At 37.2% G+C, this 16,332-nt stretch overlaps 1 protein-coding gene across 3 annotated transcripts in view; it reads right to left on the bottom strand.

Annotated features, from left to right (window-relative positions):
* The window catches only part of USP53 (ubiquitin specific peptidase 53), a 75,782-nt gene that overhangs the window by 19,177 nt on the left and 40,273 nt on the right, over positions 1–16,332 (bottom strand). For 2 of the 3 annotated variants that reach the window (XM_006153102.3, XM_027773670.1), the window contains exons 5-13: positions 16,181–16,294; positions 16,019–16,101; positions 13,687–13,792; positions 11,917–12,063; positions 10,880–11,029; positions 6,822–6,984; positions 6,192–6,344; positions 3,776–3,922; positions 1,152–1,890 (exon numbers count right to left, since the gene is read on the bottom strand). In XM_006153102.3, coding sequence (XP_006153164.1) covers positions 1,152–1,890; positions 3,776–3,922; positions 6,192–6,344; positions 6,822–6,984; positions 10,880–11,029; positions 11,917–12,063; positions 13,687–13,792; positions 16,019–16,101; positions 16,181–16,294 — 1,802 coding nt within the window. The remainder of the gene's footprint in view (positions 1–1,151; positions 1,891–3,775; positions 3,923–6,191; positions 6,345–6,821; positions 6,985–10,879; positions 11,030–11,916; positions 12,064–13,686; positions 13,793–16,018; positions 16,102–16,180; positions 16,295–16,332) is intronic. The other variant, XM_014589578.2, reaches the window with a different exon arrangement.

Here is a 16,332-nt window from a genome sequence, read left to right as displayed (position 1 = left end):
ACAGAAAAAGGGGGGATTGTCTATTAACAGTAGCATAATAAAGGTATCAATATCCTGAACTAATTACATGAATAGATACTTAGTTATTTCGCTGAATTCTCTTATATTTGCTCAAGGGAAAGTATCACTTCCATGGAACTGCATCATGCCATAGAAGACAACCTCAGTTTTGAGTTACAAATGTCAGAGTTAAAATCAGGAGCAGTGGGACCAGGACATGGTGTAATGGTTATGTCGCTGGACTCCCACCTAGCCAAGTGCAGTTTAAGTCCTGGAACTAGTGGCTTAAACATCACACCAGGCCTGTGTGCATGCCTACGTGCCCAAAATCCAAAGAGGAAAATGGAAGAGAAGGGACTGTGGCATGGCCATCCCCCTTGGGGGGTGATTTCTCACTTTCTCTCTCTCCGTCTACCTGGCGAGCGCACATGCCCTATAGCAAAAACTCTCTCTAAAAAAATCAGGAGCAGTTCATAAACTGAAGGATTAATATAGAAAGCAAACATAGATACCAGAGACAGTGTGGGAGGAGAGCGGGAGGTGGCAGAGGGTAAGAGATAGGGAACCAAGGATGGGGGAAAGAAGCAAAACATACAGAAAACAAGAAATGGAAGATCATTTGCTGACAATAACATGTTTGTTGATGTGCTCAATTGAGACAATATACAGTATACTCTGGATGGAAAAATCTCATTTTGTATGCTATAAGGATGTACAGTGAATGAATGCAAATAAATAAATTGAAAAAAAAAAAAAGAATTAAGCGATCAGCTTAACAACTGAGATAAAATAAAACCAATTTAAGTCTATGTTTTAAAATGTGTAGTTGATAGTTATGGCAACGAGAGTCATAATATATTTCCTACAAACAATTAGGTCATCGGGAAAGTCACGCTGTATTTTTTCTATGTTTTTCTATGCAAAAATGTATACGGACTTTCCCCACGACCCAATATACAACTGATAGTCTTAGAATCAGGAAATAAGTATTAAGAACAGAAATCTGAAATAGCAACTACATTGCAATATTCCAGGTATATTTACTATTCACGCCATTTCCATTATACTTAATTCACTCCAAACTTTGAAAATTACTTCAAGTCACCAATAATTGAAGGTGAGAAAACCTGTGTGTTCGTTTTGTGAATCACCTGAAGGGAACTGTTTCATTAGCACCGCTGGCATCCACTACCGTCCCATTTCCTTCGATCACAGGCGAGTCCAAATTAGCAGATCCATTGCTGATGTGATCACTGCTTTCATACCCGGACTCCGTCCTCTGCATCGGCCCGCTCTCGCCATGACCTCTGCTCTCCACAAGGCCTTTATTCTTCTCTGTTCCTTTTCCATTCGAGTCAAGGGAACTCCTGCTTCCTACTTCCTGCTTCAGTTCATCTTCGTATATGGTCATTAAGCCTCGTTGCTTTGGATTCTCTTTTGACCAGTTATTAAAACTCTGATCTTTGCCACACTTGGGCTTGTTGCTGATATCCGATTTATGTCGGGGGCTGTGCTGCCTTTTTTCACTTTCACTAAAAATACTATCGACGTTCAACGTTTCTCTCATAGGTTTCCAACCTCGGCTCCGGCTTCTACTGCTGCTAGTACCACTGCCTCCCTTTTCCCTGGAGTCCTGGCTGCTGTCTGTATCATACCCAGTGCCACTGTCACTCTTTACTCTGCCAGTCATTTTCTCTCTTGGAGCGAGAATCTGGGATTTACTTGAACTTATTATTTGAGCGGGAGCTCGACTCTGATGGGCAACTCGGTCATGTTTGCATGGTCCTTTTCCTTGACTATGATATAGACGTGGATTCGGATATTGGCGAAAACCATTTGGGGCAGGAGGTGATCCAGACTTGAAATGTGAAAGGTCTTCATCAGTCAAATCTTAAAAAAAAAAATAAATACCCAAATGAACTACTCCTCAGAGCCGCCTTTAGTCACACAAGTCAACACATACCTTATTTGAGAAGAAATATCAGTAAAAGGCAAATAATATCATAAGTAAATTATATCACTTATTGCTTCAAGATTAAAAAGTGTGTTTTCAATCTCCATGCATGTGCAGAATGATAGGCATTTAAGTACATTCTATCACTCACTGCTTTAGATTAAAAAGTATTTTCCAGTTCTTATTCATGTTTAAAGAGAAACATCTAAAAGAAACAGACTTTAAAAAATGATTTATAAGATAAATCATAAGACCATTAAGGAGTTCTTTTTTTGTTGTTATTGTTTTTTTGTTTTTTTTTTTAAAGGGGGCAGCAGGGGTATGGTGGTTAAGGTGCTGGACTCCCACATAGTCAACCACAGTTCAAGTCTCAGACCTAGCAGCCTGAAAATCCTGCCAGGTATGTGTGCATGCATGCCCAAAATGCCCGGAGGAGAATGGAGGAAAAGGGATTGGTATATGACCATCCTACCAACGGGCAGATTTCTCTTTTTCCCCCTCACTGCCTCTGTCTATTACTCGCCAGTGAGCACGTGTCTTATAGGGAAAACAAACAAATAAACAAAAACAAATAAATAATGAGCATTCTATCTCACTTATAATTAACAAAAATTATAAAAGTAAAATATCTTCCACCTCTTACATAGGTAAAGATTTACAGGGTTGTTCAATGGACTGCTGCTGAGAGTGCAAAGAGAGAGATCCAATCACTGCTGGGGGAGTACAGACTAGTTCTTCCTTTCAGGAGGGCAACTGAACCATATCTGCCAAAATTAAAAATAACTAAAATACCCTGGGTCAGGCCCATAGGCACAGTGGTTAGGGGACTCAGATCCCACATGGCCAACCCTCTGGTTTGAATCCCAGCCCCAGTGGATGGAAAAACACACTGGGCACATGTGCATGGATGCTCAAAATCCTGGGAGAGAAAGAAAGAGAAGGATCTGCAATGTGAACATGTGCCCTTGGGGGTTGCTTTCTCGCTCTCTGTTCTCTCTCTGGTGAGTGCATGTACTCTCTGGCAGTTAAAAAAAAATAAAAACAGAAAAAAAAAAAATCAACCATACCCTGAACCAGAAATTCCTCTGAAAAAAAAATTTATGCTATGGCTATACATAAAAAATAAACAAAGGAGGGCCGGCAGGAGGCGTGGTTGTCAAGGGCGCTGGACTCTCACATGGCCAATAGCGGTTCAAGTCCTGGACCTGGTGGCTTGCTTTCTCACTTTCTCTCTCTCTCTCTCTCTCTCGGTCTTTCTCTTGGTCTGTCCCTCTCTGGTCAAATTTAAAAAAATAAATGAATAAATAAAGTTAGATAAAATAATCTTTTAAAAAAATAAAAAACAAACAAAGGTATGTGAAAGGATGTCACTGTAGCCAAAACCTTAACTCTATCTTTAAAGTCTATCAGTATCAATGAGATTATGCTGTATCTATAAAGAAAAGAAGTATAAAACCATAAAAAGCTTACATTAAACTGGAAACTATTGGCAATGAATGTAAGGAAGATCTGAGATTGCAAAGGTATAAGCCCTTTTCAGTTAATTTTATAACCTTCCTTATTTAAATGTGTAATATAAGTTGCATTTATAAATAAAACCATCAAAACACAAACACTAGTATCCTTAGGCCAGAATTAATTTAATAAGGAAAATTTCATGTGTTTAGATTTATTTAGGTGTACTAAAGAAATCATACTAAGAAATATATATACAGAGAAATTATGAGTATATAGAAATTAAATCATACTAACGTTATAAAATCCAGTTTTTTAAAAATTTTTAAATGGTCTCTAAATGAATGCTATATGCTCTGAACTTACCGCTATGTCGGCCCAAATCTTTTCTCTGTCCCTTCTCTAAATCTTTCCTTTGTGAAGAAAGTAAGTTTTTCTGTTCAATGGCTTTCAGAGCACATTCTCTGGAAATGTCTTTCATCTTTTCCCTTTGATCACTGTGACTTGACTTAACTGCAAAAGAAATCATTCTTAAAATGATACGGATCATTTTTTTAAATTGCTCAACAAAAGCAAAGAACTGAACTATATAAAAATTGTAAGATGCTGTATCTTAAAAACAGACCACAGACTGACGTATGTAATAAACTCATTTTTATGACTGATCTAAAATTCAATACGATTTTTCCTAACACTGGAGATACATATTGTCTTTTAACACTTATTGAACAGCCGTAGAGTGAATATAAAGAAAAACAAAGAGACCTACCATTCAAATAATAAGCGCTAAAGGTCACTAAGTGGTCACTCATTGCCGACTCTCTTCTAGGTAGGGGTCTGCTCATTGGATTCTCTACTGTAGGTATAATTACTGCCTCCCTCTCATGTAAGAAAACTGAGGCAGAGGCAAATCAGAAACTTGCCCAAGTTCATACAGCATGAAGTATAGACCTGGGAATAGGAACTCAAGCTGGTTAAATGCTTGTGCTCTTGAACACATATAGACTGTTTCTGGGCTTTAAAGTTGGTGTCTTCTGAGAAACATAAAATGTCTTAATCTAAGAGAATCAACAACCAATGAGAAGGAAAAAAAAAAAACAAACAAACATGAAGGGGTCTTCGCAAAGTTCATGGAAATGTATATTCTGAGAGAACTATGCATGGATTTCAAAATTTTTGCACCAAGATAAATGCCACAAACTTTTTAAAGTCCTCTTGTATTGGGTTGTTGGGAAAATTGTGATGCATTTTTTCTGTTTTTCTATGTAAAAACGAATCATGACTTTTCTGAAAACCCAATAGTTTCCTTAAAAATGTTTAAAAGCCTTTATTATAGTTGATCATTGCTATTTCTAGGTCTTACTACTCTTTTTTTTTTTTTTTAAGGAGAGATTTTTGTTATAGGGCGTGTGTGCTCACTAGAGAGAGGAGAGAGACGGAGAGACAGAAAGTGAGAAATCACCCCCAAGCGGGGATGGCCATGCTGCAATCCTCTTTCTTTCATTCTTCTTTCAGGATCTTGGGCGCACATGCACCAGTCATGAGTTTTAAGGTGATGTGTCTGGGACTTGAACTGCTGTCAACTACGTGGGAGTTCAGCAATGTAACCATTCAGCCACCTGCTGATCCTTCTAGGTCTTACTACTCTGGATTAAATGTGTTTCTTTTATGGTTAGAAATTAGTTCATGGACATATTTCTGAATTTCTTACAAAAACATCCTGAACATCCACATAACTAGAAGTTTTATACATCTCTAAATCACAGCCATACACAGTACTGTGCGATCTCATTTTGGATCCAAGTCACAGAACCTGGCTTGTAAAATTAAAGCCACAGCACAAATAACAACAGAAAATTGAATAAAGGCAAGGTTAAGAAAAACAACAGGGGGCCATGTGGTGGTGTGGCAGTAATGCGACTGTGTCCACATGGAAGGGTCTGGGTTCTCACCCTGGAACCTTCCTGAGCACACTGACACACACGTACATGCTCGTGATCTGGGCCAGCTGAGACTGAGAGTGGACAGCCGTGTGAAGACCCTGTTGGGACTGTCTGTCTGTCTCTCTCCCACAGAGAAAACTGATTTAAAAAGAGACCATGGGCCAACAGATGGCATGGAGGTTAAGGCTTCTGGATCCCACAAATCCAGCTATGCGGTTCTTGGAGTCCAGACCCAGTGACTTGAAAAGCATGTTAGAGCATGTGTGCCCCAAATCCTGAGAGAATGGAAGAAAAAGGACTGTGGCATGGCCATCCTCCTGGGAGCTGATTCTTCACTCTCCACCCACCCCACCCCCTCTCTCCTGCAAGTGCACATGTCCTATAGGAAAATAAAACAAAACTACAGTTATATATGTAACTTTGAACTACTGTTGCATTCACTAAGGGTAAGTTTAATTTTGACATATTAGCCTAATTATGAATTCATGTCTGTCTTCTCCACATCGATCATGAACTCCTTGAAGGAGAAGCCATCTAAGACTGCTTTCTTTGGTAACTGTCCAGACTGTCTCAAACCTACCATACTCTGAGCACACAGAAAGATTCCAACTCACTTAGTTAAACTGGGCAGGTCTCAGAAAAATGCATAAAATACAAAGACAAACTTGTTATCTCTTTATTATCTACTTATTTCACAATCAGGGAAAACTACAATAGTTAAGCACCTTCCTTCTGTCCTGTTCTCACCAGGAATTAGATTTTACTTCTCACCAGGAAGTGAGTAAGGGGGAAGCTTACCCGCTCAAGGACAACGCAAGAACGACAATTTGAGCACACACCTGGTCCTCTCCCTCCGCTTGTCTGAATGTGGCTCCGATTAAATGATGAAATGTTATCAGCTTGAAAGTTCTGATTTTCTCTCTGTTTTGCCTGATCACCAAATCCATTTTCTTTTGAATTATCTGACTTATGAAGTGTGGGCTTTTCACATCCTTAAAAAAATACACAAAATGTATCATTCCCGTCCTACCCATCAGGAGAAGAGTGGGTGAATCATCTTTTCCGACATTTTTCATACTGCAGGCAGAGCTACTTAGAACTTAGAGGCCTGACAGCCCCAGGGATTTGTACATGCCAGAAATGGCTTAGCTGCTGTGGACATTTCCAGTTTTTCCAAGTCACTTTAAATCTCAAGATTTACACTAGAAAGAGCTCCCAGCCAAGGAGCCTGTTCTGTGCTGGGGTGACCATAATAGTGGCTGACTCCTGAAGGTTCTCCCAGGCCACCGACAGTAATAATTTCTTCCTAAAGATTAATAAAAAGTACTAGAATTTTCCCAAACTGCACTTTACTGAACCTCAATTTTGCAGCGATCCTCAATACTCATGTTATATTCAGTACAAGATAGACATTACTGTGTTTAGTTGATTGTGATAACAGAAACACTGAAGAATTAAAAAATCATTACCCAAATTTTCTGCAACCGATTTGTAATGGGACCAGCTGACAACCTGCCTGAGGGCATCTTCGGTAGAAACTGCGGTGCCCTCTGGGTTTGCATAAAACAAAAGCAGTGGTTGGAAGTGACATCGGATGCACTTGGAGACCACATCTTTCCACCTGGTTCCAACCTTTTTAAAAGTCACATGAATAAAACAAAACGATACTTGTAATTAGTGCATTCCATGAGAAGGCAGAGACTAAAATAATTTGTAATTAAAAAAATTTAGGGGCCAGTAGGTGGCGTGACTACTAAGGCACTGGACTCCCATATGGCCAACTGTGGTTTGAGTCCTAGACTTAGCAGCTGGCTTTCTCACTTTCTCTGTTTTTCTCTCTCTCTGGTGAGCACACATGCCCAATAGCAAATTAAAAAATAACAATAATAAACAATTGTTTAAAAAAATGTAAAGACATTTAGATGCTAGAGTTCAACTATCATATTATAATTAATTTTATTTGTAACTAGTCTAAATTGAAACCTCTTAAACATCATTTTAAAAACTAGGGAGTGGGTCAGCAGGTGGCATTGTGGTTAAAGTGCTGGACTCTCACATGGCTGACCACAGTTTGAGTCCCAGACCTGACAGCTTGCTCTTTAACTTTCCCTCTCTCCATCTCTGGTCAAATAAATAAATAATTAAAATAAAGAATTAAAAAAATAAACCCAGGGGCAAAAGTTAGACTTTCTATATCAAGATTCAATTATCAGATTTTAAAAGGCTTTCTACATATGGTTGGTTACTTCTGACAGAGTTCAATGCAATTTGATACAAGGATATGAAAGAGTCTGTTTTATCAATTGTGCTAGACCAACTGGATAAAACATAAAAGAAAAAAGACTGTGACCAATAAATCACAAAAATTAATTCAGAATGAATCGCATAATAACCAAAAACATTTATGAGAAAACAAAAGGGGAAATCATTATAACCTTGGGGAAGACAGAGATCTCTTAGGATATCAAACAAACTATAGAAAAAACAAAATTTATAAAATAGACCTCAACAAAATTAATAACTTCTGCTCTTGCAAAGACACCAATAAAAAATTTTTTAAAATAATAAATATTATTTTATTATCTAAGGGCTGCTAGGTGGCGTGGTGGTTAAGGATGCTGGACTCCCACATGGCTGACCATGGTTTGAGCCCCAGACCTGGCGGCTTGCTTTCTCACTTTCCCTCTCTCTTTCTTTACTAGCGCACTCTCTCTCTCTCGTCAAATGAAAATACAAAGAAATAAAGTTAAATTCTTTAAAAAAATAATAACATGCATCTAATAATGGTATGCAGAATAAAGAATTCCTACAACTTATTAATAAGATCAATGTACCATTAGAAACAAAGGAAGCATATCTTCATCACTAATAATACAAAGCAATTGTGAGTCATCAACAAAGAAATACATATATTAACTATGTATCAAACAAAATTAATTAAAATTAATTTATCATTAATTACAGATTACTAATAGTTACATACTTGTATACTGATATTCACTAGTCAATTTTTTATTATTCTGGAAATGGGCTGGTTTAAAAATTAGCTTTAGGGGTCTGGTAGGTGGCATAGTGGTTAAGACACTAGATTCCCACATGGCTGACCATGATTTGAGTCCTAGACCTGGCAGCTTGCTTTCTCTCTTTCTTTCTCTCTCTCTCTCTCTTTCTTTCTCTCTCTCTCTCTCTGGTAAAATTTAAAAAATAATATTAGTAAATAAAATGGAATAAGTAATTCTTTTTACAAAGTTAGCTTAAATTGAAGCTAAATTTCTTTTTTTGTTGTTTTTACTTTTTTTTTGGAGAGGTTTTTTTCACTATAGGGTGCGTGCGCTCGCCAGACAGACGGAGAGAGACATAGAGACAAAAAGCGAGAAATCACCCCCTAGAGGAGATGGCCACACCGCAATCCCTTCTCCTCCATTCTCCTCTCGGGATCTTGGGCACGCACACACACACGCCCAGCATGAGTTTTAAGCCACCGGGTCCGGGACGCGAATCGCGGTCGACTACATGGTAGTTCAGCGACATAGTCATTATGCTAACTGCTGGTTCCCTTGAAGCCAAATTTCAAGAATAATAAAAGTCTGAATTTCTTTAATGGTGTTATTATCATTATGTTCATTATTATTTTACATGGCAATTATAACATTATTTTGTATACCATTATTACTATATCATTTATTACTAAAAAGCAAAAATTGTAATTATTTCAGTTAGTGAAAGTGTCACTTACTTCTTTCACATTTGCATCATCAAAAAATACCCATTTGGAACTCTTGGTATGAAAAGCAAAGGCACAATAATGTCGACTGGTGTAGCAGATCATACCCACAAGGTGAAGTTCACTATTTTTGGCATTTTCATCAGTAACCCTATAAAAAAGCTGTTTGAAAAAATATGTGTATTTAGTACCATATCTTTTTTTGAAAGGAAAACAACTTGATGAATCATGTATTTGACTCAGTATGAAAAAAGTTTCTCATACATACAGCCCCCATCCAGTACCAGATCAGTACTCATGGTATTATTCTACTGCATGGTCAGCAGTTACTACCTGAATACACACTAAACATGACTCCAAAGATAATTATCTAAAATTCTAACTGTAACATAGGTCAATTCAAAATATATTAAGAAAAGACTAACTGGGACCAGCAGATGGCATAAGGGTTATGTTGATGGACTGCAGTTTAAGTCCGAGACCCGGCAGCTTAAAACTCATGCCAGGTGTGTATGTGTACATATCCAAAAGTGTGCATATCCGAGAATGGAAGAGAAGGGACTTCAGTGTGCCAGTCTCCTTGGGGATTAATTTCTCACTTTCTGTCTCTCTGTGTCGCTCTGACGAGCGCACACACTCTATAGTGTAGTCCCTCTCTCATTTTTTTTTTTAAAAGGACCAATGAAGCATGCCAAGATCAGTGCTATGATTTTTAAATCTTAAACCTTTTAAAATAGTATTTATAATCATGATCACATACACATATAATTTTATCACTATCATACAATTATACCACTATCATCATTCCGGAGTGAAAAAGAAAAAGAACATGAGATAGTTTCGTTAGATCTGAAAACCCCTTCTAGTCTATGCAGAAAAAGTATTCCAGATAGTTTGATTGCTAATTTTTTTAAATCAGATTTACAACTCAATGTTATTATTTTCTTCAGAAAGAAATTTTAGTTCTGAAAAGTAAAACTAGGTATATCATAATATATTTCAGAGGAATTTAAAACTAAAAGAGAATAAAATGAAAACAGTAGAGATACCCCTGGAAGATAAAGATGTGTTGCTAGATTCCGAACGACATCTTCGGTCAAGTCAGAATGCTCAGAATCCCAGACCAAACCAATTGTAACAATCTCTGGGCAATTCATTAAAACACGGCGAATTTTTATTTTTTGGCCACAGTTGCTCTACAGAAGAAAAACAAAAGGCAACTTTTGAAATTATAAGAACATACTCCACAGACAAAGCCTCATATAGTTTGTATTACACCATAACAATCTTAATATTTATCTGAAATTTCTTCACTATATCAGAAATTTACTTCTACCAAGTATCTACAATTGTTTAAACAAGTTTATTTTAAATCAAACTATTCTCTGGTATTTTTGTGAATTTATTAAAATAGAAATTGAGTCTGGAACCAGCAGACGGTATAGTGGTTATGTACGTCATTGACTCCCATAGCGTTGACTGCAGTTCAAGTCCTAGACCTGGCTGCTTAAAACTCACACTGGGCCTGTGTACGTGCATACCCAAAATCCAGAGAAGAGAATGGAGGAGAAGAGATTGTGGCATGGCCATCACTACCGGGGAGGGGAAGATTTGTCACTTTCTGTCTGTCTCTCTAGCATGCACACAAGCCCTATAGCAAAAATCTCTCTTAAAAAAAAGATTCAATCTAAAAAAAAAGCAGAAGTAAAATCCCTGAAGTCATTAGCAATAGTATATAAGAAAAGAATATCATTTAACATGTTAACTTAAAAAAAAAAAAGAAACACACAAAGTGTCACTTACTTCTTTCACATTTGCATCATCAAAAAATACCCATTTGGAACTCTTGGTATGAAAAGCAAAGGCACAATAATGTCGACTGGTGTAGCAGATCATACCCACAAGGTGAAGTTCACTATTTTTGGCATTTTCATCAGTAACCCTATAAAAAAGCTGTTTGAAAAAATATGTGTATTTAGTACCATATCTTTTTTTGAAAGGAAAACAACTTGATGAATCATGTATTTGACTCAGTATGAAAAAAGTTTCTCATACATACAGCCCCCATCCAGTACCAGATCAGTACTCATGGTATTATTCTACTGCATGGTCAGCAGTTACTACCTGAATACACACTAAACATGACTCCAAAGATAATTATCTAAAATTCTAACTGTAACATAGGTCAATTCAAAATATATTAAGAAAAGACTAACTGGGACCAGCAGATGGCATAAGGGTTATGTTGATGGACTGCAGTTTAAGTCCGAGACCCGGCAGCTTAAAACTCATGCCAGGTGTGTATGTGTGCATATCCAAATGTGTGCATATCCGAGAATGGAAGAGAAGGGACTGCAGTGTGCCAATCTCCTTGGGGATTAATTTCTCACTTTCTGTCTCTCTGTGTCGCTCTGACGAGCGCACACACTCTATAGTGTAGTCCCTCTCTCATTTTTTTTTTTAAAAGGACCAATGAAGCATGCCAAGATCAGTGCTATGATTTTTAAATCTTAAACCTTTTAAAATAGTATTTATAATCATGATCACATACACATATAATTTTATCACTATCATACAATTATACCACTATCATCATTCCGGAGTGAAAAAGAAAAAGAACATGAGATAGTTTCGTTAGATCTGAAAACCCCTTCTAGTCTATGCAGAAAAAGTATTCCAGATAGTTTGATTGCTAATTTTTTTAAATCAGATTTACAACTCAATGTTATTATTTTCTTCAGAAAGAAATTTTAGTTCTGAAAAGTAAAACTAGGTATATCATAATATATTTCAGAGGAATTTAAAACTAAAAGAGAATAAAATGAAAACAGTAGAGATACCCCTGGAAGATAAAGATGTGTTGCTAGATTCCGAACGACATCTTCGGTCAAGTCAGAATGCTCAGAATCCCAGACCAAACCAATTGTAACAATCTCTGGGCAATTCATTAAAACACGGCGAATTTTTATTTTTTGGCCACAGTTGCTCTACAGAAGAAAAACAAAAGGCAACTTTTGAAATTATAAGAACATACTCCACAGACAAAGCCTCATATAGTTTGTATTACACCATAACAATCTTAATATTTATCTGAAATTTCTTCACTATATCAGAAATTTACTTCTACCAAGTATCTACAATTGTTTAAACAAGTTTATTTTAAATCAAACTATTCTCTGGTATTTTTGTGAATTTATTAAAATAGAAATTGAGTCTGGAACCAGCAGACGGTATAGTGGTTATGTACGTCATTGACTCCCATAGCGTTGACTGCAGTTCAAGTCCTAGACCTGGCTGCTTAAAACTCACACTGGGCCTGTGTACGTGCATACCCAAAATCCAGAGAAGAGAATGGAGGAGAAGAGATTGTGGCATGGCCATCACTACCGGGGAGGGGAAGATTTGTCACTTTCTGTCTGTCTCTCTAGCATGCACACAAGCCCTATAGCAAAAATCTCTCTTAAAAAAAAGATTCAATCTAAAAAAAAAGCAGAAGTAAAATCCCTGAAGTCATTAGCAATAGTATATAAGAAAAGAATATCATTTAACATGTTAACTTAAAAAAAAAAAAAGAAACACACAAAAATACTTCCTTTTTACCTAATGATAAATTTCAGAACTTTAAAAAAAATATATCAGAAGCTACCTGGACCAGCCCCATAACACAGCCATGAGGCAATGTGTACTGGGAGCCAGATCTCACATGGCCACGCCCAGTTGTAATCCTGGCCCCAGTAGCTTGAAAAACATGCCTGACACAAGTGAAAAAGCATACTCCAAATCTTGATGGTATAGAGAAACAGAGGGAAAAAACTGTGGTGTGAACATGCCTCATTAGGGGGTGCTCTCTCTCTCTGGTGAGTTCACATGCCTTCTGGAAATTTAAAAATATGCACCAGCAGGTGGCATAGTGATTAGGATGTTGAACTTCCACATGGCCAACTGCCGTTCGAGTCCAGACCAGGTGGCTTGAAAAATCATGCCATGTGTGTGCGTGCCCAAAATTCCAAGAAGAGAAAAGAGAAGGAGGGATTGTGGCTGTGACCATCCCCCTGGGGTGGGGGCGATTTCTCATTTTCCTTCTGTCTCTCTAGTGAGCACACATGCCCTAAGGCAAAAAAAAAAAAAAAGCTACTTTAAATCTTTGATAAAGTGTTTTTAAAAACTAGTGCTGGGAACCAGCAGTTAGTGTAATGGCTATGTCGCTGGACTCCCATGTAGTCAACCACGGTTCGCGTCCCAGACCCGGTGGCTTAAAACTCACGCCGGGCACATGTGCGTGCATGCCCAAGATCCCGAGAGAAGAATGGAGGAGAAGGGATTGCAGCATGACCAACCCCCCTGGGGGGTGATTTCTCGCTTTCTGTCTCTATGTCTCTCTCTGTCTCTCTGTCTGTCTGGCGAGCGCACGCGTCCTATAGTGAAAACCTCTCAAAAAAAAACAAACTAGTGCTAAGATAAATATCTTGCATTATAGAAAGTTATCTGAAACACTGAAAAAATAATTTTTTCAAGTTAATTCTACATATGGAGTTAATATTTATACTGTCTCTGTCAATTTTCAAACTTAAAACATAAAAACATACCAGTATTCTCCAAGCTATACTTACAGGACACTTTCTGTAGTCATCTGTTGTATTTGCTGCTTGTAGCAGTTCTGCAAACAATTCAGGCTTACAACGTTCATGCCTTTCCATCATTCTTTCAACCTCATTGCTACAAAAAAAAAAAAAAAGAAAGAAAAAGAAGAAGCAGCAGTCCCAGATTTGGCCTATGAACTTAAAATGGATCTAATTAATTACACATGAAGACTATTAAGTTGTCAGAATAGGTGTGCATCACTTTTTCTGTCTAAAACATGACTGGAGTTGTAAAATTAACTGTAAAGTAAATTCCCATAAAGTAAAAAACTAAGTTTGGCTAGAATATGATGAAAAAGATTAGGCCAAGTACAGAATAAGGGTAAAACAGTTTTGTCTGGAGGTGGTTCTGAGGCAAATGTTTCTTTTATGCTATTACATAACAAATAGGGACATGAGTGTATGCTCTTCCCTACTAAGAACAACGAAATTATAGGATCTCTCCCTCTCTGGACCAAAGTTCCCAGAGACAAAGTTGTCAATTTCAGCGAGGAGAAGGCCTTTTGCTGATTAAATGCAAAAGTCACAACCAAAGTTTGTTGAGCCAGACTTGTGAATATTACTCCTGTTTATGAATACTAAGAATTTTATTAAAACCTTCTAATGTACTATATAGTAACAGCACCAATTTTTATTCAGTTTCCCTAAGAGTCCCATTTTTGCATATCAGGATATTAAGTACTTTTAAACAACTATTTAAACATTCCCAAACAGGAAGGTCATGTAAGCTGAACCACCCTAACTAGGAATACTGTACATTCTAGGTGCTCTGATTCTACTTAATAGTGATATAAGTATCCTACAGCTAGATGTATTTTACACTTCAATAGTTTAAACAATACACAAGTATTTGATCACAACTAAGGTACCCTCTCAAAACACTTTACAAAGCGATTACTAAATAGAACAAACTAAATCTGATGAGCTCATTCAAATTCAAATAGTACAAACTGGTTTTACAAATTCACAGCATCAGAGTAGTGGCTAATCAGACAAATTCTTAAGTCAGACATATCTGAGTTTCAATCATCATCCATCTACTTAACCAAATTAACCTCATCAAACCTAGTTCTTCATCATTAAAATAGTGCTTTTGTTAGGATTAAAAGCAACAATTTACATAAAACCTGAAATATAGTGGGTATTCAGCAATGGATATGCAATACTTATTGCCAATATAAAAGGTGATATTATAATTAGAATTCAAAGTCTGGGGTCCTGCAACTTCCAGTGTGAAACAGGCAGAGATGGAAGGGGATCTAGTTCTAATTATCCAAGCTGTTACCCAGAATGCTGTCATTTTATATAAGCATTTTGAAGTAGAGCTAAAATTCTAGTTTTTAATTTACATCTATCTGTGTTCACACATCACCCTAGTTTTCATACAAATTTTTTAAAAATGAGCCTACAACTGACTGAAGTTTAGGGACTGTTTCCCAACTCTGTATACATAGGAAAGATTCTAAACAACAAGATAACCAAATACTATTCAAAAGTCTTTATGAAATACTGAATTATTCTCTAAGAAAGTCAGGAAGTTGAACCATATGAAATGGATAAACACATGATTTCAGTTTGCAATGACAAAGTAATGGTAGTTTTCATCAACTAAAGTTGCACTGTTATATCCTGATTGAGAATTGTTGATGGAGGTTGTTTCCAGTATTAAAATTTCTGCACACATTTATGATCTCATTCAATGGTAATCCCATATCAAATATTTATATTCTCGAAAACTGTAGGAAAGCATTCAAACGATCTTTATTAGGCAAAGTCTAGGGATCATTTTTGGATCTCTCACTAATGTTTCATAAACAGGAAGGAATGGGGGAACGGAGGGAGGACAGGCGGCCAAACGAGTATGGCACATTGTTACATAAGGTGAATCCCGAGACCTCAGATGTGACAACCTACCTGAAGATTCTCTTCACATCTTTCTTTCTTTCCTGCTTACTCTATCTTTTATCCCCCCAAAGGAACACAGATGAGCTGGCAGGAAATATGGCCACAATGAAGGGAACCTCCCACCAAAAGCAAAGAAACCATGTGTAGTTCTGTTTCAATGAGTTTCTCATTTTAATTTATATTATTCTGTACTTTTTGTTAGGTGATACATACATTAGGTTAAATTACAAACATCGAGCTGAGATAGTCATTGCTGAGTACCTCTAATAGTTGTATATTTTTAGCCTCAGACAGAGAGGGGGGCATTCACACAGCTTAGAGCTTTACAGAATAAATGCTCGCTGTGCTTTCATGTGCTATTAACATCGCTGGTAAATTTGCTTGAATAGGGTCTTACCATAGGGCTGTTGTAGAAATGTACCGCACAAATTCTGTAAAAGGTAGAGGATCTGATGACGCTCCACAGCTACGACACACACACTACAGGCAAAAACACATGTTTAATCTTTCAATCATAAAATTCAGGTGTACTGTCTCATAAAGAATTAAACCATCTCACCTGTTCGTACAGGGTCATAGCAAACTTCTGGTGAGTGATACAAGACTTAGAGGTACACATGTCTGCATCTCTGCTTGGCACGATGTGAAAGTGAATCCTCTCTAATATATTTTCCTAAGTTAAAAATAAAAAAGGCAAGTGAGTTGCTGATC

The sequence above is a fragment of the Tupaia chinensis genome, unplaced genomic scaffold, assembly GCF_000334495.1.
Source record: "Tupaia chinensis unplaced genomic scaffold, TupChi_1.0 Scaffold000362_1, whole genome shotgun sequence".
Lineage (NCBI taxonomy): Eukaryota > Metazoa > Chordata > Mammalia > Scandentia > Tupaiidae > Tupaia > Tupaia belangeri.
This window is presented reverse-complemented; position numbering and strand designations above follow the sequence as displayed.